This window comes from Mustelus asterias, chromosome 9 (genome assembly GCF_964213995.1).
Source record: "Mustelus asterias chromosome 9, sMusAst1.hap1.1, whole genome shotgun sequence".
Taxonomy (NCBI): Eukaryota; Metazoa; Chordata; class Chondrichthyes; order Carcharhiniformes; family Triakidae; genus Mustelus; species Mustelus asterias.
In genome coordinates, this window is record NC_135809.1 from 57957533 (window position 1) to 57980265 (window position 22733).

At 44.5% G+C, this 22733-nt stretch overlaps 1 protein-coding gene across 1 annotated transcript in view; it reads right to left on the minus strand.

Moving 5' to 3' along the window:
- svopl (SVOP-like) overlaps positions 1-22733 on the minus strand; it is a 122548-nt gene that overhangs the window by 42894 nt on the left and 56921 nt on the right. Inside the window, exons 3-8 of the mRNA XM_078221212.1 lie at positions 21236-21330; positions 14734-14832; positions 10298-10369; positions 6574-6698; positions 5016-5079; positions 2799-2924 (exon numbers count right to left, since the gene is read on the minus strand). Of these exons, the coding sequence (XP_078077338.1) occupies positions 2799-2924; positions 5016-5079; positions 6574-6698; positions 10298-10369; positions 14734-14832; positions 21236-21330 (581 nt within the window). The remainder of the gene's footprint in view (positions 1-2798; positions 2925-5015; positions 5080-6573; positions 6699-10297; positions 10370-14733; positions 14833-21235; positions 21331-22733) is intronic.

A 22733-nucleotide genomic window follows, 5' to 3' on the forward strand; every position in this document is an offset into this window, starting at 1 on the left:
AACACATCTCCTGACCAACAAAACACAGTGGCACAGTGGTTAGCTCTACTCCCTCAGTGCCAGGGACCCAGGTTCGATTCCCAGTTTGGGTGACTGTCTGTGTAGTGTTTGCACATTCTCCTCATGTCTGCGTGGGTTTCTTTCAGTGCTCCGGTTTTTTCCCCCACAGTCCAAAGATGTGTGGGTTAGGTGGATTGGCCATGCTAAATTGCCCCTTAGTATTCGGGGGACTAGCTAAAGTAAATGCATGGGGTTATGGGGATAGGGGCTGGGTGGGATTGTGGTCAGTGAAGACTCGATGGGCCAAATGGCCTCCTTCTGCACTGTAGGATTCTATGATTCTAAATGTTCCTACAGGAGTTAAAATCGGAGATGAGATTGTTGCTCATTGCTTATGGAGGTAGTGGTATACTTGGCCAAAAAACAGATCCAGTCAGGCAGAAATGAAACAGTTATGGATGCAGCCTGCATTGAAACCACAGATTAGGACAGGATTTCTTGTAACACAAATTAATACAGATTACCCAATGAGCATCAACAATTCTCCATTCCACAACCAAGACACTGCTGGCTTATTCCTACCAAAAGACATATGATTACGTTACACAAGCATTTGCCACCTGTTGGGCAGCTCCGAGCTCTAGAACATTCTAGAATGTTTGGTACAGTACTCGGTGGTTTTGCTCGCAGCAGTTTTTGTTAATAAGCAATTGAACACACCTAAAATATAAAGCACATTTTATTCAGTTCACATTTCTCCCTTCTACTGTTACAACTGATTATCTTATTTCATTTCCAACCAAAACAGCAACGAAATTCCACACCCAAGTTTCAAACACTTCTTCTTTGTTCCTTAAACTGGGGCATCATTTGGATTTCTTTTGTGAATTCCTGCTTTTCCAGCAATGACTAGAGATTTCTGCAAAAATTTCAGACAATTCACTCGACATACTGTTTTGGGAACGTGAACTCCATTGAGAATGTTTCTCAATTTCCAATTTTCCTGTCACATCTAACAAATCCTTCAAATGAAAGTGTCAACGTCTTAGCTGAGACCTCAGCAAAACATAACAAACTCCAATTTAAATTCACCAAAGAATGATTGTCCTTCTAATCGCACAGCTCCTACAAGGCATTGATCTCAGAGGTCACACACTGGGTCACTGGCCCTTGCATTAACTGTTAGTCAAGGTAATGAGGGTCACTTTACTGGACTCAACAACTTTGGACTGGTGGTCGCACTTTCTGGCTTGTTGGCAATGGTCCAGGACTTAGGTGAGGGCAAAATTGGGCACAGTTGCAGCGCACTCTTCATAAACCTTCAACACACACTGTTGCTGTGGCATGTGATGGTTTGGTATGGTGTGATAGATACTCAGCTGACCAGAGTTATACTCCCAGCTGTACCTTGCCACGCATTCCAATAAGCTTCACGATAGAACTGATTACTTGCATGCATATTGGTCAAATTTCAACACAGACCAAAATCCAATAACACTCCATCTCAGCACCAGTTCAGAGCTCCAAACTCCTGTTACTGCTAATGTAAGTGATTCAACTACTGCACACTATGGGTGGGGATTCTTTTGCAGCCAGAAGTCTGACTAAGTGATTTATCTTGGCCTCCTTCTTAGGCCCCACTATTACATAAGCCAGTCTTCAGACAAGTCAATTTACTCCGCGTGAGATCAAAACATGGCTGAATGCACTGGGTACAAAGGCTATAAGTGCAGAAAAATCCTGGCTATTGCATGAAGCACTTGTGCCCAGAATTAGCCATGCCGTTAGCCAGCTGTTCCAGTCCAAATAAATCACTGATATCTACCCAACAGGTGGTTAAGTTGTTCAGATATGTCCTCTCCACAAAAAGCAGGACAAATCCAATCTAGCCAACTACCAATCCAATATATACTCAATTATCAACAAAATGATAGAAAGTGTGATCATCAGTGCTATCAAGAACTTGTTCAGCAATAATCGGCCCAATGATGGATTGGCACCCCATCCACCACCTTAAACATTCACTCCCTCCACCCCAACACACGGTGGCAGCAGTGTGTACCATCTACAAGAGGCACTGCAGTAACTCACCAAGGCTCCATCAACAGCACTTTCCAAATCTGCACCTTGGGAGCGCCAGCCTACATATTCCCTTTTCTCAGTGCCCACCCTCTTTCCACCCTCCCCGGCAGTACTCAGGTTTTCACAGAGTACGTTCCTTATTGGATGCCCGTTAATTGGCCAGCCAGTGTGAAGTTGCGCGCTGGGGCCAATTGCAGCCCAGAACGGAGTCACGCCCACTTCCAGGTCCACCCAGTGTACGCGCCCAATGGGCAAAAAACCCAGGCCATGAGCTGTCACTTCTGACAATGCAGCACTCCCTCAGTACTGCACAGGGGAGGGCAGTGCATGTTTTGTGTTTTAGTCTCTGGATTGGGACTTGGACCCACAATCTTCTAACCCAGAGGCTACCACTGACCTAAGACTGGCACCTTTGAACATGGACACAAAAGGTTGAAAAGTAAAGAGTCAGTATCAAATGGAATGCAGTGAAAAAAAGGGGGGGTTTGGAGAGTGAGACTGAGAACAAGCTCAGTGGAGGGGCAAGGAAAAAGAGTCGGATTGAGGTGAGAAAGGAAAGAGGACGACAGCAACCATCCGGAAATAATCTGTATCCTGCATAAGAGTCCTCTTTATACAATCTTCAGTGGCTGTGCCGTTTTCTGCTCAATTTAGCACAGATTGGTTCAAAGATCTGTTCAAATTGCTCTGAGAATGGAGGGATTGCTTTGCTTCACCTTGAATAGCACCAACAAGATGATACTGGGTATGGTGGAGATTCGCACAAGCCAGCGCCAGCCCAGCGTGGGAATAATTAGGTATGCCAGCAGGATTTCGATTGTGGATCCCAGAAGCCAGAATATCTACAAGAGATAGAGAGATGAAAATAATAATAGTTTAAAAAAAAAATCACCATGAATGGTCTGTTTCCTCTCCCAATTGGAAGAGTGAAGAAAAGATTAAGATCTGGCATATCCTGAAGAGAGAGAAAACAGGGTTAACATTTTGATTAAAGTTCCTTCATTTGACTTGGGAGAAAAGGATGGAAAGGAAATTCCAGCGTCAGATAGAATAAAATAGTGAATAGGGTTGAACCACAGGTACAGTGTACAGGTAGTGCACCATTACACTGGGTAAAATGCAGGTAACTTGTAGTACAACATTTCAAAACAACACCTCAGTGGTTTAAATCAACGGGTAGTTGCTCACAGAGAAAAATGCTGAAGATTTAGAAGGATTATATTCATTAGCCAGGCGCTGAAGGGTATTAGGAAGACAAGAAGAATAAAACAGATCTAAAATGGAGGGGAAACAAAGAAAGGTCATCTTTTGTTACAAGTGTGTTGAAGACAAGTGGGTTCATAACTCCATTGAAATGACACAGATAGGAATTTATTTCTGTTACAATAAAGGTAATGTAAAGACTAAAGTAAACCACAAATCTTAAGCAAACAATTTACTCCAACCACTCTCGAATGCTAGCAATATTCTCCATTCTCAGGGTAATGCAATAGTTTGATCCAACACAGATATGCTGAGTCCACATGGTAAACTACAATGGCTCTATGGGATGATTTGCACCTCACTAGTGCCCTGTTTATACAATGTAAGTGGTGGATAGTTACACCAGCTTACCTCAATGTTGATGTCTGTCTTGCTTTCTGTTCTGGGAAAACGTGAATTCTGTCAACAGGAGCCCCACTCAGATACAGGAGAATGTCTCTTGCATAGTTTATTGTCACAAGTGGGCTTACATTAACACTGCAATGAAGTTACTGTGAAAATCCCCTAGTCGCCACACTCTGGTGCCTGTTCGGTACACTGAGGGAAACTTTAGCATGGCCAATGCACATAACCAGCACGTCTTTTGGACTGCGTGGGAGAGACCAGAGCACCCGGAGGAAACCCACGAAAACATGGGGAGAACGTGCAGACTCCGCACAGACAGTGACCCAAGCCGGGAATCGAACCCATGTCCCTGGCGCTGTATGGCAGCAGTGCTAACAACTCCCGCATATGGGAGTCAAGTGACACGATTAAGGCCCCGGTGTTAATTTTGCTCTGTCACCTGACTTCTGCCAGTCCCTGCTCTTGCCCACCATTCCCTGGGTGCTACAGACTGAGGGGGTGGCCATTTCCAACCATAATTAAAGGGACCTTCATCTGTCATCAGAGACAGCAAGATGGAGATTTCAGAGAAGTCTTTTTTTCATTCCAGTGGTCTAGATCTTTGGATCCGAATGCAAAATGCACAAACCCCCCCCCCCTCCCCCCCCCTCCCCCCTTAAGCTACTGCCCATGTCCAATTTCCCACCTCTAGATCAGCAGACTTCTACTGGGGTATCCACCTCACACTGGCAGCTCACTGACTACAGATTAACAAGTTGAGCCACCATGTCAATCCACCATGTCCCACTATGACCACTCCAGGCACCTATCGCTCATCTGTTAAAATGTGCGCATCAAAATGGCACCCTCTCCTGCCCCACAGCTCCTCAACAAACTGTATGCAGAGGTGATCAATCCTCTCAAGATGTGGGCCAGAATGCTCTGGTCTCACACGCGCCGCTGCCACTGCCAGCGAGAACAGAGAATTTTGGCGCTCAGCCAAATCTCCATCGACAGCAGCTGGACTGGAGAATCCCAGCTGCGGGTGAGGTCAGAGAACTCCGGCCGTGGCCTTGAGCAGATCTGGGCATTGGGGGTAATAATTGTGTGAAACAGGCTCTGAGAGATTAGCTCCCTGTTATACATTCATCTTGAACACTAATAGTCCAAATTACACTGTTCCTTCTTAAAGGGTTTACCCTTGAATCTCCTCAGAGAAGAGAGCATCAGTGCCCATCAAGGCTATCTATCAATGTTGAGATGATCAACACTGAATCATCTCCCCTGTGCAAGGCAGCTGTTGAAATCTAACCACTTCGCTTTTCAGAGCGCATACACTTTCTCACCTGTCCCAGGGGTAAAATACGACCTCGATATTTGGAGGGCATGAATTCTGTCATGAGAATAAATCTGTACAGAAGAAAATAAAATTGGTGTCACCATTTTATATAGAATGACACAGCACAGAAGGAGCCCATTGTGCCTGTGCAGATTCAAGATACGATAGGAATAAGAAACAGAACAGACTGAAGAATGCCCAACATCAAGGCAGCAAGGAACACCAGAACTCAAGCCAATGCCCAACAAGATCCTCTTCTACAACCTAAGGCTCATTGGAAATAAAACAGTTAATGAGGATCCAAGTCCAAACATAGGGGACTAAACACAACCCTTAGAGAAACATGTGCAAAATATAGATCACATCTTTTGCATGACATCATGACCTGAGAAAGTGTGGAAACCTTGGTACAAGACTAATCATTTGAAAAGTAATGAATTGTCTGCCACTTTTCCAATGGTCAATTGGAGAATATAAGTACAGACCACACAGGTGATAACAGGTAAACACACATTTGCTTGCTACCCACCATGACCAGTAAAAGTCACCAATGACCAATGGCTGCTCCCCGCTTTGAGGGGGGAGAGCTGACTAGTGGTGATCACCACACCTCAGGAGAGGTTGAGAAGGCACTGCCTTCATGAATAACCTCAGCCAGTATGGGAATTGAACCCACGCTTTTGGTATTGTTAGAGTGGGGCTCCTGAGCCACTACAGCAATGTCTAACACAGAGTTGACTACCAAGGTGCAAACCATCATCTTACAAGGTGGAAGGCTGCTACCCAATCATCTTCATGAGGCATAAACTGATGAACACAGCTGTTTCTGCCCAAAATGAAAAAGATGGCATACGCAACCTCTCTGAAAATGATGCTAATGCAAATGGTTAATAACTATAACTTTACGGCCTATAAGCTGTTTTAAATGTGAATGCGATGAGAACTGTATTTTTATAGGTACAAGATAGAGGCAGAGAAACTTCACTACATGGGGCCATCTAGTGGCCAGAAGCTGCAACTTCATAACAGTTGACAAAGATTAAATGGCAAGTGTTGACGTAGCAATTTACTATGGAAAATACTGACTATGTAACAACAAATAAGGTTTGTGAACAGGAAGTCTACACCCTACACTTTTAGTGGCATGTAGAGATTTAAAGTACATAACAAGGAAACTTTCCCCATCAAATTGTTTCCTTCCAATTCATATCTGTTTTGCAAAGTTTATCAAATCCCACTGAGGTTGCTCCACAGGCCATACATTCAACATTTCTGAAAAATAATATTAATTTTCTAACATGACTGTGTCTCTAAAATAAACATTAACTGAAAGAGTCCTCTGGTTAGTGCATCCAACCTCATTAATTTTCTCTGAAGAATATTCTGTCTTCTCTTCCAACAGGCACTCAACTATCTGGTACAGGGATTGCCCTATTGAAACACATTGGACACTACTGAAACATTGAAACACATAACACCCAGGCAGGTTGGTGACCAGAGCTAGGAAAGAGCAATACTGTAAACGATCAGGAAAAGAGACAAGATGGTAACAAAATGCATCATACCCTTGTGAGTGACCAGCCACACCACATCCTACCATGGAACGGAGGAAGACAAACCAGCCATAGGTGTGCGCAAAGGAAGTCACGCCCGAGTAATAGGAACTCCAGACGGTGACGAGCAGAAGAATCTGGAAGAGAAAGCAAAATCAGAAACGCAATTCCAAAACTATCGATTTTCCAAAGAACCTCTCAAATGCTCCACACTGCAAACTTGATCCAGAAAAATTAAATGATTCTGGATCTTTTGTCCAGGGCCAAGATTTTATCAGCTGAGATTCAGCAGCTATTTGTTACCCAGTACACAAAGAAGAATATAAAATTCAGACCCTAATACTGTACTGGCCACTTGCAACGATACAAAATCAGAGGATGTTCATTGCACAAAGATCAATTCTGATTCCTCTTGTGAGAAGAGTCTCTCTTGAATCCTCCACTGTCTACACTGCAGAAATGTCAGTTAACTGCAGTTCCCTTAGAATTCATTGAAAAATTGACCCCCACCTGTGCATCTAAAGGGATGACTACTCACTTGATCCCCAAGTCCCAATTCCTCTCTGTTCAACCAACTATGAAACTTAAGAACATAGACACAGGGATATGATCTGGGCTTTTAGTCTGCTCTGCCATTCAACAAGATCATTGTTGTTTTTTCACGTCAACTCCACCTCTCCACACTATCGCCATGACCCTCAATATCCCAGAATTTATCGACCTCTGTCTTGAATATACTCAATTGTTGAACACTCTCTGGGGCAAAGAATTCCAAAGATTTGTGACCTCCTGAGTGAAGATATTTTTCCTTATCTCGGTCCTAAAATAGTCAACCCCTCATTCTGAAACTGCGTTCTATTCCCCAGTAAGAAGTCTCACAGCACCAGGTTAAAGGTTTATTTGGTAGCACAAGCTTTCGAGTGTCACTCCTTCTTCAGGTGAGTGAGGACTTGTGTTCACAAACAGGGCATATATAGACACAAACTCAATTTACAAGATAATGATTGGAATGTGAGTCTTTACAGGTATCAAGTCTTAAAAGGTACAGACAATGTGAGTGGAGAGAGGGTTAAGCACAGGTTAAAGAGATGTGAATTGTCTCCAGCCAGGACAGTTATTCCCCAGCCAGGAGAGACATTTTCTCAGCTTCTATCCTATCAAGTCCTCTGATAATAATACCTTTCAATGAGATCAACTCTCATTCTTCTAAACCCTAGAGAAAATTGTACTCAATCTCTCCTCGTAGGACAGCCTTTTCATTACTGGAATCAATATTATGTAAAAGCAAATTGCTGCGGATGCTGGAATCTGAAACAAAAACAGAAAATGCTGGAAAATCTCAACAGGTCTTAAAACGTCTGTGGAGAGAGCTAATGTTCGAGTCTGGATGACCCTTCATCAGAGCTGAAAACAATTGGAAATAGGATGAGATTTATACTGTTGTGGTGAGGGGGGTAGGGGAGGGGGGGGGGGGGGGGAGGGGGGGAAGGGGGTGGGGGGGCCGCTGTAGGGCCAGGATAGAGGGCCAGAGATAGGTGGAGACGGGGAGGACTGACAACGACGTCATGGGCGAAAAGGCAAAAGGAATGTAAATGGTGGTGATCATGGCTGAGAAGGGAGCTGATAGCAGCCGATTAAGAGATCAGAATGTGTAAATAGCAGAACAAAGGTCAGCAATGTGGCAAAGGTCAACCTAAGACATAACAGGCGGCCCTGGTGGGGCAGGGTTGGGGAGGGGAGGGGAAAAAAGATGGAAAGCAAGATTTAAAATAAAGAATGAAAAATGAATCAATGGAAAACATTTACAAAATTGATGGAAACGGGGTGAAGGTGGAGGAGAAAGTCCATGGTCTGAAGTTACTGAACTCACTCCAAACGACTGTAAAGTGTCTAATTGGAAGATCAGGTGCTGTTCCTCCAGTTTGCGCTGGGCTTCACTGGAACATTGCAATAGGCCAAGGACAGACATGTGCGCCAGAATTCTACCGCCCCATCTGCCATGTAATCGGAGCCAGCGAGGGGCGGACAATAGAAATATCTGTTGTCCTCGGGCAGGATTTTCTGGTCTCACTCGAGCGAAGCTGTAATATCCCGCCCATAGACATGAGAGCAGGATAGCAATATAGCGTAGTTTTGTTGCACCCCTTTCAAGGCAAATATATCCTTCTTAGGTAATGAAACCAAAACTCTGCACAGTACTACTGGTGTGATCTTAAAAAATAAACTCTACAGTGCAGGAAAACTTGCTTACTCTGAAACTCTAACCCTCTTGTAATAAAGGCAAACATATAATTTTACTTCTTAAAGTCGGAGAGTCAATAAACGGGATAGTGAGCTACGGGAAGACAGTTGGTTATGCTTTACTTACAGTTTTCAAACTGAAGTAGAACTGTGTGAAATTTAACAGGAATGATACTCGCCTCTCCTCAATCGATGCAATTTTAACAAATGAAATGAGTCCAGTCAGCCCACAAAATCTTTCTGAGATTCAGCAGCAAGTCATTATCCAGTATACAAAGGGGAGTATAAAATTCAAACCCCAATATTGTACTGGGTATTTGCAAATATACAAACTCAAAGGATGTTCATTGCATGCCTTAAAGCTCTTTAACCAAGATTTTGGTCATCTGTGTTAGTTCCCCTTCTGTGGTTGAGTGCCATATTTTATAAGAACGTAAGAACTAGGAGCAGGAGTAGGTCATCTGGCCCCTCGAGCCTGCTCCACCATTCAATAAGAGCATGGCTGATCTTTTTGTGGACTCGGCTCCACTAACCCGCCTGCTCACCATAACCTTTTGTGGTGAACCAGAGATGGTTACCACTATGGATACTTGTACATATGTTACTCTTGTTACTGTTGGGGTTAGGGTTGGGGTGTTCCACCTGTTATCATTGTTTATGTGGTACACTCCGTTAGGCTCCGCCTTCTTACAGGAGTATAAAGGTCACTGCTACTTCCTAGTAGGCCTTAGTCTAGGATAGTATTGTTAAGTAGTGTGCTCCAATCTTGTTGTGAATAAAAGCCTTTATTCCCGGGTACGTCCTAGCCTCCCGTGTGAATCAATCGCGCATCACCCTTATTTCCTTTATTCTTCAAAAATCTACCTATCTTTGCCTAAAAAACATTCAACAAGGCAGCCTCAACTGCTTCACTGGGCAGGAAATTCCACAGATTCACAACTGTTTGGGTGAAGAGGTTCCTCCTCAACTCAGTCCTAAATGTGCAGGTTAGGTTGATTGGCCATGCTAAAAATTGCCCTTAGTGTCCTGGGATGTGTAGGTTAGAGGGATTAGTGGGTAAAATATGTAGGGACATGGGGGTAGGGCCTGGGTGGGATTTGTGGTCGGTGCAGACTCGATGGGCCGAATGGCCTCTTTCTGTACTGTAGGGTTTCTATGATTTCTATGATTTTCTATGAAATCTGCTTCCCCTTATTTTGAGGCTATGCCCCCTAGTTATAGTTTCACCCGCTGGTGGAAACAACCTCCCTGTTTCTATCTTATCTATTCCCGTCATAATCTTATATGTTTCTATAAGATCTCCCCACATTCTTCTGAATTCCAATGAGTATAGTCCCAGTCTACTCAGTCTGTCCTCATAAGCCAACTCTCTCAGCACCAGAATCAACCCTTTTGTTTTATTTTGCCTCCGTAAAAGACCTCAGGTCATTTTATTACATTAAAAGATGTTCTTTACACACAAGCGCAACTTTTTAAAAAGCAATTTTTGACTCACCTTCCAACGGCCATATCTATCAGCTAGGTAACCCCAAACCCAGCTGCACGACATGAAGCCCAGAAACACCATCTGAAATAATTGCATTTGAAGGCACAAATTAGTCAGAGATTGGCCTCATTTTCCGTTAGTTACACCTGCACCTGAAACCCCACCTATCCTGCCCCGCACCCCACCCACTTCAACTACCACCAAGCCCTGATACCCGTACAGGTGGTAAATTGTGATGAAAAGTCTGAATATCAATGGGCTTCATTATAAGCCATTCCAATAAAAATATTCCACGCAGGGGAACTGAACAATTCTTTGCTCAATGTGCGGATAATGAAATCAGGGGACGTCGGCTCTCGATGACACCCGTCCATGGTTATAATTTCAGGCCACTGGGACAAGAGCTCAAGGTTAGCATCAAAAGACAAGCAAGTCTCAAAGGCCACGATGGCAGGTACAGATAAGTGTGGCCATTCAGCCCATCATCTTCATCCTTCCCTAGAGGATTACAGTCCTCCAATCACAGCATCTGAACTGACTCTGGAACACTTAACCACATAAGTGGTGAGAAAACTAAAGGAAAGATCTGATTGTAGTTGACAGAAGAACCTTAGCAGAAAGTTTTAAATCTGTGATGCCTGTTCTTGATTAACAATCAGGTATCTCCTCGGCAATGAAATGCGATATTTTGAAAAATGCTCTGCACTGTAAATTCATGTGGACACATCATGACTCCATCTGTGAACAATTCCTCAATCCATTCTGCTCACAAGTTGTAAACACATTTTTGTTGGGCATTGATTTTCGTCTGCTGGTGCATAAAGCACTTTGCCTTGTTAGCCATGTACTCCAAATGATTTGTTGCAATAATCAACAAATATAAACATCATATAAAAATGCAAAGAACGTGTCGATCCCAGGGAACTGGGAGGCATAAAGAACAGCAAAGCAAGACAAAAACAAGATTGCCAGAGCTGCAAAAACAGAATATAAAATGAAATTTATGAGCGACATATAAATTAACAAAATGTTTTTGCAATTCAAGGCCTTTTAAAACCAAATACATTACAAGAAATAATGTGTCTAATAAGGCACTGACAGATTTGTTGAATCGTTGGGTGAAATTTTATGCTGGTGAGATTTTCCGCTCCCACTGAAGTCAATGGACTTTTGAATGACTCGCTGTATTTTCCAGCCCCACCTTCTCCACAAAGGGGCAATAAAATTCTGCCCATTATTTTGTTTCAATCCCCACAGTAGAAGAACTTATGAACATTTAATGTCAATATATTGAAGAAGGAAGTGTTGAGTATCCTAAGTTGCATTAAAGTAGTCAAGGGGCTGGATGGGATCTATCCCAGGTTACTGCGGGAGGCAAGGGGAGAAATAGCTGGGGCCTTAACAGACATCTTCACATCCTCTTTTACCACAGGTGAGGTTCCAGAGGATTGGAGAATGGCCAAGGTCATTCCATTGTTTAAGAAAGGAAGCAAGGATAATCCAGGAAATTATAGGCCGGTGAGCCTGACATCAGTGGCAGGGAAGCTTTTGGTACTGAGGGAGAGGATATACGTACATTTGGAGGAAAATGGACTAGTTAATGAAAGGCAGCATGGTTTTGTAAGGGGAAGGTAATGTCTCACCAACTTGATTAAGGTTTTTGAAGAGGTGACAAAGATAATTGATGAAGGGCAGGCTGTGGATGTAGTTTACATGAACATTAGCAAGGCATTTGACAAGGTCCCACATAGCAGACTGGTACAAAAACTAAAATCACATGGGATTTGGGGTGGGCTGGCTAAATGGATACAGAACTGGCTTGGTTTTGGAAGACAGAGAGTAGCAGTGGAAGGGTGTTTTTCAGAATGGAGATCTGTAGCTAGTAGTGTTCGAAAGGGACCTCTGTTGTTTGTAGTATATATAAATGATCTGGAGGAAAATGGGGGTGGTTTGATTAGTAAGTTGGCAGATGATATGAAGATTGGTGGAGTTGCTGATAGTACTGGGGATTGTAAGAGGATACAACAGGATATAGATAGATTGGAGACTTGAGCACAGAAATGGCAGATGGAGTTCAATCCGGACAAATGTGAAGTGATACATTTTAGAGGATCAAACTTAGGTGTGAATTATACTGTAAATGGCAGAACTCTCAGGAATATTAACATGCAGAGGTATCTGGGCATGCAGATTCACAGTTCCCTAAAAATGGCAACACAGGTGGCCAAGATTATTAAGACGGCATATGGCATGCTTGCCTTCATCAGCCGAGGCACCGAGTACAAGAGTTGGGAAATCATGTTGCAGCTATATAAAACTTTGGTTCGGCCACATTTGGAGTACTGCGTGCAGTTCTGGTCACCACACTTCCAGAAGGATGGAAGCTCTAAGAGAGTGCAAAGAAGGTTCACCAGGATGTTGCCTGGTCTCGAGGGTGTTGACTATGAGGAGAGGTTGAATAAACTAGGGTTGTTTTCATTGGAAAGACGGAGGCTGAGGGGAGACCTGATAGAGGTCTACAAAATTATGAGAGGCATAGACAGGGTGGATAGTCAGAGGTTTTTTCCAAGGATGAAAGTGTCAATTACAAGAGGGCACAAATTCAAGGAGAGAGGGGGAAATTTTAAGGGAGGTATGTGGGGGAAGTTTTTCCATGCAGAGAGTGGCGGGTGCCTGGAATGTGCTGCCAAAGGAGGTGGTGGAAGCAGGCACATTAGCAACATTTAAGAAGCATCTGGATGGGTACATTAATAGGGAGGAAATAGAGGTATACAGACTGAGTAAGGGCAGAAGGTTTCTTTTAGTTTAGCTAGGACATCATGATCGGCACAAGCTTGGAGGGCCGAAAGGCCTGTTCCTGTGCTGTACTTCTATTTGTTCTTTGAACAAAGGAACAGGAGTAGGCTATTCTGCCCCTTGAGCCTGCCCCACCATTTAATAAGATAATGGCTGATCTGGTAGTAACCTCAAATCCGCATACTGCCTACCCCCGATAACCTATCACCCCCTTGCTTACCAAGAATCTCTCCAATGCTGCCTTAAAAATCTTCAAAGATTCTGCTTCCACCACCTTTTGAGGAAGAGTTTCAAAGACCATCTGAGAGAAAGCATTTCACTTCATCTCCATTAGTCCTAAAGACGTGCTAGTTCAGTGCATTGGCCATGCTAAATTCTCCGTGTACCCGAACAGGTGCCGGTATGTGGCGACTAGGGGATTTTCACAGTAACTTCATTGCAGTGTTACTGGAAGCCTACTTGTGACACTAATAAAATAAACTTTAAAAAAAACTTAAAACTTAAACTGGCAACTCCTTGTTGTTAAACAGTTACCCCTAGTCCGAGATTCTCCCACAAGAGGAAACATCCTCTCCATATCCACCCTCTCAAGACCCCTCAGGATCTTGTATGTTCCAATCAAGGAAGAGAATATACCATGCATTCGGAACTCACTGAAGTTAACACAATCAACAAAATATTATCAGGAATAATAACAATAGTAAAAAGTGACCAATCCCCAGGATCAGATGGTTTAAATCAAAAGAGCGCATTTCTGTAAAGTTCCAATTTTTAAAAATTCATTTATGGGATGTGGATGTCACTGGTTAAGGCAGCATTTATTGCCCATCCCTAGTTGCCCTCGAGAAGGCGGTGGTGAGCTGCCTCCTTGAACCGTTGCAGTCCACGTGGTGTAGGTGCATCCACAGTGCTGTTAGAGAAGAAATTCCAGGATTTTGAGCCAGCAACAGTGAAGGAATGGTAATATATTTCCAAGTCAGGAACTGTCTCTTTAGATTGGAAATTATTTAATTAAAGTGGGTGAGAGAAACAGGGAAATGATAGACCTGTTAGTCCAGGATGGATGGATGTCATTGGAAAGGTCAGAATAACTGAACACAGAGAAATAGATTTATGTCTAACAAACCTAATTGAATGGCTTGAGGAAGCAATTATACAATAGACAGGAGAATGTCTATAGATATAGTTTCTTAAGAGTTCCAAAAGCATTTGATAAGATTCCATACAGCTGAACGAAAAAGAAACTTTGGAAAAACTTGAAGTTGTGAACGACACAAGTACACCTTGTAAATGTAAAAGAAGTCATTGACAATAACACTCCATGTTAGAAATTACTTTATTGGAAAATGAAAGAGAATGGTTCACATTGCAAGACACTAACATGGAAGAGTGAATCAGCAAAGAGCAGCCAAACAACTCTAAACTTCAGTTTCAAAAGCCTGAAGACAATAGGAAGCTTAGGTCCTTCTTATTAACGAGAGCTAGATCGGCCATACTGCACGCTAGCAGAGACTTGGATTGGATTCGATTTCTGGACAATTGTCATAAACTTGCTGTGGTACAATGCCACTCTTGACTCACAGGGAGCTAAATGAAGAGGCAATATAATGCCCTAAATAGGAATGGGAAGTGCAATAAAGTAAACTTACTGTGGTAACCATGGCAACTTGCCATTCCTCCAGGCGCCATTCACAACGAATGACTGGGGAAATGACAGCCAGCAACATGATCTCCATGGCTTCAGCCACCTGAAGGAACAACCAAGGAAATGTTAAAGTCAAGGTTCGATCATATTCAAACATTTCAGCTCATCCTCAAATAATTTCATTTTTTGTCCTCTGCTGACCCACTCAGAATTCCAGTTAGCTCTTTTACCCACCTGACTGCAGTAAGCCTATAGCTTAATGAAAGCATTCCCACCTCAGAGTCAGAGTGGGAAGAATTCCAGCTTTTTTTTCCAGACAGTCCTTGTGGGTGGAACCCGGAATATTGACACTGGGGATGATATCCAGTGGCATTAGAATAGAGTGATCACTGGTTTAGTAACAGTATTTGTCAGATGGGTTGAGTTCTGATCTCACTCCAGCAAGTGGAGACCTGAAAGCGAGTTATGAATATTGGGTTGATATGTTTGCATCTGATGGCTCTGGCTGGCCCCTCCCATTGAGAAGGTTGGTGGGCTTCTTTAGCCTCAGTTGCAGCCCAGCCAGGGGAAGATAAAGACTCAGATTCGAGAGAGTTACCACAGAGCCAGCAGTCTATGATAAAGTCTTCAGCTTCTCATCTTTTCTCCTCAAGAATCTTATATTTCAATCCCAATTTAGGATGTGCCTTGTGGAACAGGCCAGCCAATGCTTACTATCTCTACAATAATCCCCTCAATTGTCAGATTTCAAGATGAAAGTATTCACATTTCTCCCTTTCCCTCTCAGCTGAATGCCAACATTGGCTCTGTGGCATTTATTTACTTAACCTCTTCATCCCTTCTAGGACACAAGACTGCTGGCTCTGTGGTAACTCTTCGGATCTGAGCTAGCTGGTTGGAGCTCAAGCCCCCAAGTAGGAATTTGAGCACATAATCTATGTTTGACACTGAGGGAGTCCTGCACTGTTGATGGTGCGACATGGCGTAGTCAAGTACGTGAGGGGAAAGGAAATAGGTTGAGATAAAGTAATGAGAAGAGTCTTGTGTTAAACACCGGCAGAGCACTGTTGGCCAGAATGGCCTGTTTCTGTGGTATGAAGTTCTATCTGACTTCCATAGCTGTTTCCTGCACCATCCTGGTCAGAATTAGATCCAAGGTCTTACCCAGCAATTGGAGAGCCAGCTAGAGCCTGCATCATCTCCAATGGGGAAGGTCTGCTGTTTTGAGTGCTTATCAGGCACTTAGCTGGCCAGCAGCAGGCCTTCCCCAGGACCTCAGGAGCAGAAATAGAGTTACCAGCCAGTCAGAAGCCATCAGCTCTCCATTACCTGTCAGCGCTACTGGAAGCAGTGGCAGCTGGTAGAACTGCACCCACCAAAGACTGCACCAACCCAAAGGATCGCCATGGGACCAAGACCACAGATGAGTGAGGGTGGGATGGCAGTTGAGGGAATGAGGGTCTGAAGAAAAGGCAAGCAGGTGGCTCTCAGCAGCCCCCGCACCCCTTTGCCCAGTGCGAGGTCAAGGTTTTGAATGAAGGACCCTCCCCTGGGAGCCCACAAACAAACCCAACAGGGCTTCTCATGTGGCAAGTCCCTTGTCTGCTATTGGCTGAATGCCAATGGTGACAGGATGAAGCCCTTAAGAGTATATTAATGCCCACATAATGGCCTCAATTAGCATCTAGCTGGGAAGGCCATCCGCAAATCTTCCTGCCCAAACTTAATGGAGATGGAGGCAGGAAGGCAGCGGAGTATCCATTAAATTTAATCAAATACACCCCACCTTCAAACTTGCCACTCAGGGAGCATTTAATGTCACCCCCTTTCTCAGATACTTGCAATCCAGGGAACTTAGTTTCAGTAGGGGAGCAGTTCGGCAACAGTGACCACAATTCAGTAAGATGGATAAAGAAAAGTGTAGTCCTCAAGTTAAGTTGCTAAACTGGGGGAAGGCTAATTACAACAATATTAGGCAGGAACTGAAGAATGTAGATTGGGGGCAGATGTTAGAGGGCAAATCAACATCTGGCATGTGGGGGGCTTTCAAGTGCAAGTTGATAGGGATTCAGTACCGGCATATTCCTGTAAGGATGAAGGATAAGAATGGCAAGTTTTGGGAATCTTGGATAACGGGAGATATTGTGAGCCTAGTCAAAGAGAAAAAGGAAGCATTTGTCAAGGCTAGGAGGCTGGGAACGCACGAAGCAAGTGTGGAAAACAAGAAAAGTAGAAAGAAACTTAAGCAAGGAGTAAGGAGGGCTAAAAGGGGTCACGAAAAATCATTGGCCAGCAGGATTAAGGAAAATCCCAAGGCTTTTTAGACATATATAAAGAGCAAGAGGGTAGCTAGGGAGAGGGTTGGCCCACTCAAGGACAGGGGAGGGAGTCTATGCGTGGAGCCAGAGGAAATGGGCGAGGTATTAAATGAATACTTTTCATCAGTATTCACCAAAGAAGGGTGGCACGGTAGCACAGTGGTTAGCACTGCTGCTTCACAGCTCCAGGGACCTGGGTTCGATTCCCGGCTTGGGTCACTGTCTGTGTGGAGTTTGCACATTCTCCTCGTGTCTGCGTGGGTTTCCTCCGGGTGCTCCGGTTTCCTCCCACAGTCCAAAGATGTGTGGGTTAGGTTGATTGGCCATGCTAAATTACCCCTCAATGTCAGGGTGTCGTGAAGGCCGCCTTGGAGAATGCTTACCCGAAGATCAGAGGCTGAATGCCCATGACTGCTTAAGTGCTCCCCCACAGGAAGAGAACAGTCTTGCCTGGTGATTGTCGAGCGGTGTTCATTCATCCATTGTCGTAGTGTCTGCATGGTTTCCCCAATGTACCATGCCTCGGGACATCCTTTCTTGCAGCGTATCAGGTAGACAACGTTGGCCGAGTTGCAAGAGTAGGTACCGTGTACCTGGTAGATGATGTTCTCACGTGAGATGATGGCATCTGTGTCGATGATCCGGCACGTCTTGCAGAGGTTGCTGTGGCAGGGTTGTGTGGTGTCTTGGTCACTGTTCTCCTGAAGGCTGGGTAGTTTGCTGCGGACAATGGTCTGTTTGAGGTTGTGCGGTTGTTTGAAGGCAAGAAGTGGGGGTGTGGGGATGGCCTTGGCGAGATGTTCGTCTTCATCAATGGCATGTTGAAGGCTCCGGAGGAGATGCCGTAGCTTCTCCGCTCCGGGGAAATACTGGACGGCGAAGGGTACTCTGTCCACTGTGTCCCGTGTTTGTCTTCTGAGGAGGTCGGTGCGGTTTTTCACTGTGGCGCGTTGGAACTGTTGATCAATGAGTCGAGCTCCATATCCTGTTTTTATGAGGGCATCTTTCAGCGTCTGGAGGTGTCTGTTGCAATCCTCCTCATCTGAGCAGATCCTGTGTATACGGAGGGCTTGTCCGTAGGGGATGGCTCCTTTAACGTGTTTAGGGTGGAAACTGGAGAAGTGGCGCATCGTGAGGTTATCCGTGGGCTTGCAGTATAGAGAGGTGCTGAGGTGACCATCCTTAATGGAAATGCGTGTGTCCAAGAATGCAACCAATTCCGGAGAGTAGTCCATGGTGAGTCTGATGGTGGGATGGAACTTGTCTACCTGATACGCTGCAGGAAAGGATGTCCCGAGGCATGGTACATTGGGGAAACCATGCAGACGCTGTGACAACGGATGAATGAACACCGCTCGACAATCACCAGGCAAGACTGTTCTCTTCCTGTGGGGGAGCACTTCAGCGGTCACGGGCATTCAGCCTCTGATATTTGGGTAAGCGTTCTCCAAGGCGGCCTTCACGACACACGACAGCGCAGAGTCGCTGAGCAGAAACTGATAGCCAAGTTCCGCACACATGAGGACAGCCTAAACCAGGATGTTGGTTTTATGTCACACTATCAGTAACCCCCACAGCTTGTCTGCTGGACTTGCAGAATCTCACTGGCTGTCCTGTCTGGAGACAATACACATCTCTTTAACCTGTGCTTAATGCTCCCTCCACTCACATTGTCTGTATCTTGAAGACCTGGTTGGCTGTAGAGATTCGCATTCTAATCAGTATTCTGTAACTTGATTTTGTGTCTCTGTGCCCTGTTTGAGAGCAGATTTCCACTCCATCTGACGAAGGAGCAGCACTCCGAAAGCTAGTGGAGTTTGCTACCAAATAAACCTGTTGGACTTTAACCTGGTGTTGTTAGACTCCTTACTGTGTTTACCCCAGTCCAACGCCGGCATTTCCACATCATGTCGGTCATAGAAGACAGAGGGTAGCAGTGGAAGGATGTGTTTCTGAATGGAGGGCTGTGACAAGTGGCGTTCCTCAGGGACCTTTGCTGTTCATAATATATATAAATGATTTGGAGGAAAATGTAACTGCTTTGATTAGTGAGTTTGCGGAGAACAAAAAGGTTGGTGGATTTGCGGATAGCGATGAGGAGCATTAGAGGATACAGCAGGATATAGATCGGTTGGAGGCTTGGGTGGAGAGATGCAGATGGAGTTTAACCCAGTCAAATGTGAAGTAATGCATTTTGGAAGGTCTAATACAAATAGGAAATATATAGTAAATGGCAGAACCCTTAAGAGTATTGATAGGCAGAGGGATCTGGATGTATAGGTACACAGGTCACTGAAAGTGGCAATGCAGGTGGAGAAGGTAGTCAAGAAGACATACGGCATGCTTGCCTTCATTGGCCAAGGTATTGAGTTTAAAAATTGGCAAGTCATGTTGCAGCTTTATAGAACCTTAGTTAGGCTGCACTTGGAATATAGTGTTCAATTCTGGTCGCCACACTACCAGAAGGATGTGGAGGCTTTGGAGAGGGTACAGAAAAGATTTACCAGGATGTTGCCTGGTATGGAGGGCATTAGCTATGAGGAGAGGTTGGAGAAACTTGGTTTGTTCTCACTGGAAAGGACGTTGAGGGGCGACCTGCTAGAAGTCTACAAGATTATGAGGGGCATGGACAGAGTGGATAGTCAGAAACTTTTTCCCAGGGTGGAAGAGTCAATTACTAGGGGGCATAAGTTTAAGGTGCGAGGGGCAAGGTTTAAAGGAGATGTACGAGGTAAGTTTGTCACACAGAGGGTGGTGGGTGCCTGGAACTCGCTGCCGGGGGAGGTGGTGGAAGCAGATACGATAGTGAGTTTTAAGGGGCATCTGGTCAAATATATGAATAGGATGGGAATAAAGGGATACGGTCCCCGGAAGGGTTGGAGGGGTTTAGTTCAGTCAGGCAGCATGGTCGGTGCAGGCTTGGAGGGCCAAAGGGCCTGTTCCTGTGCTGTAAGTTTCTTTGATCTTAGCATAGGGATGTGTGAAAATGTTAAACACAATGGCTTTCATTAGTCATTTCAGAGTGGAATCAGCTTCTTAATTAATTCTTCCAATTCCACTGGGGTGTTCACTGTGATTTTAAGATCAGCAGCTTCCAGTTTAAGATTTTTCCTGCTGTAGGGTGGATGAAGCCAGAATGACTCAGCACTTTTTAAAGGACAAGGTATCACATTGCACCTGGGAATGGAAGTGGAACAATTGGGTTGTCTGATGAGGAAAGGTTGAACAGGCTGGGCTTGTTTCAACTAGAATTTAGAAGAGTGAGGGGTGACTCGATTGAAGTATATAGGATCCTGAACGGTATTGACAAGGTGGACGTGGAAAGGATGTTTCCTCTTGTGGGTGAGTCTAGAACTAGGGGGCACTGCTGTAAAATTCAGGGTCGCCCTTTTAGGACAGAGATGAGGAGAATTTTCTCTCACAGAAACTCTCTGCCTCAGAAGGCAGTGGAGGTGTGGTCACTGAATATTTTTAAGGTGGACGCAGATAGATTCTTGTTGGGTAAGGAAGGGAAGATGGAATTCAAAACACAAACAGATCAGCCATCATCTTATGAAATGGCAGAGCAGGCTCGAGGGGCTGAATGGCCTACATCTGCTCTTATTTTGAATGTTTGTACCTGAAGGAACAGCACCTTGCTTTTGATTCAACACTTTGCAGCTTCTGACTAAATATTCAACAATTTCAGACCCTAACCTCTGCCTCCATTTTGTTTCCTTTTCTCTGCAGGATTTGGTCTTAATCTCATTTTTCTCCTACCTTTGCGTTCATTTTTCTGCCATTCACACCTCTTCTGGGCACATCTTCTGCTTTTCTGCTTGTTCCATCATTACTCCCTTTTCCTCTGCACCATCAAATCTCCAATCCTCCACTCTCTATCACTGCTCTTTGTTCTTTTCCCACCCTACCCCGTTTCACCCGCTTAAATCCTATCAACATTCCTAACTTTTCCCAGTCCTGATCAAAGAATCATCAACCTGAAACATTAACTTGGATTTTCTCTCCACAGATGCTGCCAGACCTGCTGAGTACGTCCAGCATTTTCTGAGATTTTTATGAGGTTGCACTCCCTGCCTCTTCCCTGTGTTATTCACTTGTCCAAAGCCAAGGCAAAACCTTACCTTTCATCACCCTCCAGTCATTGTACAATACAGAGGTCACTACAGTCTGGACTCTACCAATACTCACACTGGTGCTCCCCATGATTATGACCAGTAAAACATGGAATCGTCCAAATCCAATTGTTTCCACTGCCTCTTCCACTGTGTACGACTTTCTCGGAGCTGAAAAACAAGACTCACTTACTGAAATTGAAATGGAACATTATTCAATAAATACAGTTTCACCTTCAGCTGCAAGATGGCTACATAATATTGGTTGATATATTTATGTTGACATTCTAAGTTTTCACTGGGATCTCGGGTCAAATTCAGCCTAGTCTGAATTAGTCTTCCCTCATGTTGGAAATGATTGATAAATCTTTGCCACATCTACGCTAAGTTAAACTGAGCAAAGCATTCTCGTGTCCTGTGACTGAGTTGCAAGAATCACTACGAGACTAAGACAAAACAATGGTACCTCGGGCAAGATTTTCCAGCCCCTCTGCACAGTGTTTTCTGGTCTTGCCAGAGCCTACCAAATCCGTCGCAATGTGTCACCTTCTGCAGGACTGGAAGATCCCGCTAGCAGCAAAGGTCGGAAAATCCCACCCTCCATTTCTCTTGTCACAACCTGCCTTGGATTTTCTCCTTACTAAAAGATGATTAAGAACAAATGCCATCATTAACAAACACAACTTGAATTTATATTGTCCTTTTAATGAGATAAGATGTTCCAAAGCAGGGTACAAGTGTGTTATCAGACATTATTTGACACAGAGCCATAAAAGGAGATATTAGGACAGGTGATATTGGTCACTAGGTAGGTCTTAAGACGTATCTTAAGGGAAGCCAAAAGAGTTAGGGAGGTGGAGGAGTTTAGAGAGGGAATTCCAGAGCTCAAGGCCTAGGCTGCTGATGGCACGACCACCCTTGATGCAGTGATTAGATGCTCAACAGGCCATCATCTGATAACTACACATATACTGGGGGGAGGTTCACCCAGTGCTGGGGAGGGGGGGGGCTAACTGGCTGGTGGGGAGGCAGGCAGACCTCCTCATAGACCTGCTCCTGGGCTTGGCCAAGGTGAATATCAACAGGTCCAGGCAGTGGGCAGTCCAGGAGTTGTCCAACCTGTCTATCCCTCTCCCACATCTATGTTTGTGGCTGGATGACCCTGGAGAGGGAGCATGAGGTGTCCAACGGCCAGTGGGTACTGCCAGGACTGGGGTGCATCATTTCTCGAAGAGACATCATTTTCATTTGATTTGATAAATTTCCTTTGACGTTTTGTTTTAGTTACTGTGCCTCATCATAGGCTGTTACCGCACACCCCACTATGATTATTTTGTTTTATTGATCATTTGTTCTTGATTCTTCGGAAGAGTACATTTAGTATTGGAATAGTTAAATCTAAGTGTCAAAGGCAAGGGTGAGGGTTTCAGCAGCAGATGGCATGGAGGGCAGCATGGTGGCACAGTGGGCAGCACGGTGGCACAGTGGGCAGCACAGTGGCACAGTGGGCAGCACAGGAGCAGAGAGTTAATGCTATGAGGTGAAAGCAGTCGTCTTAGTGATGCCACGAATAC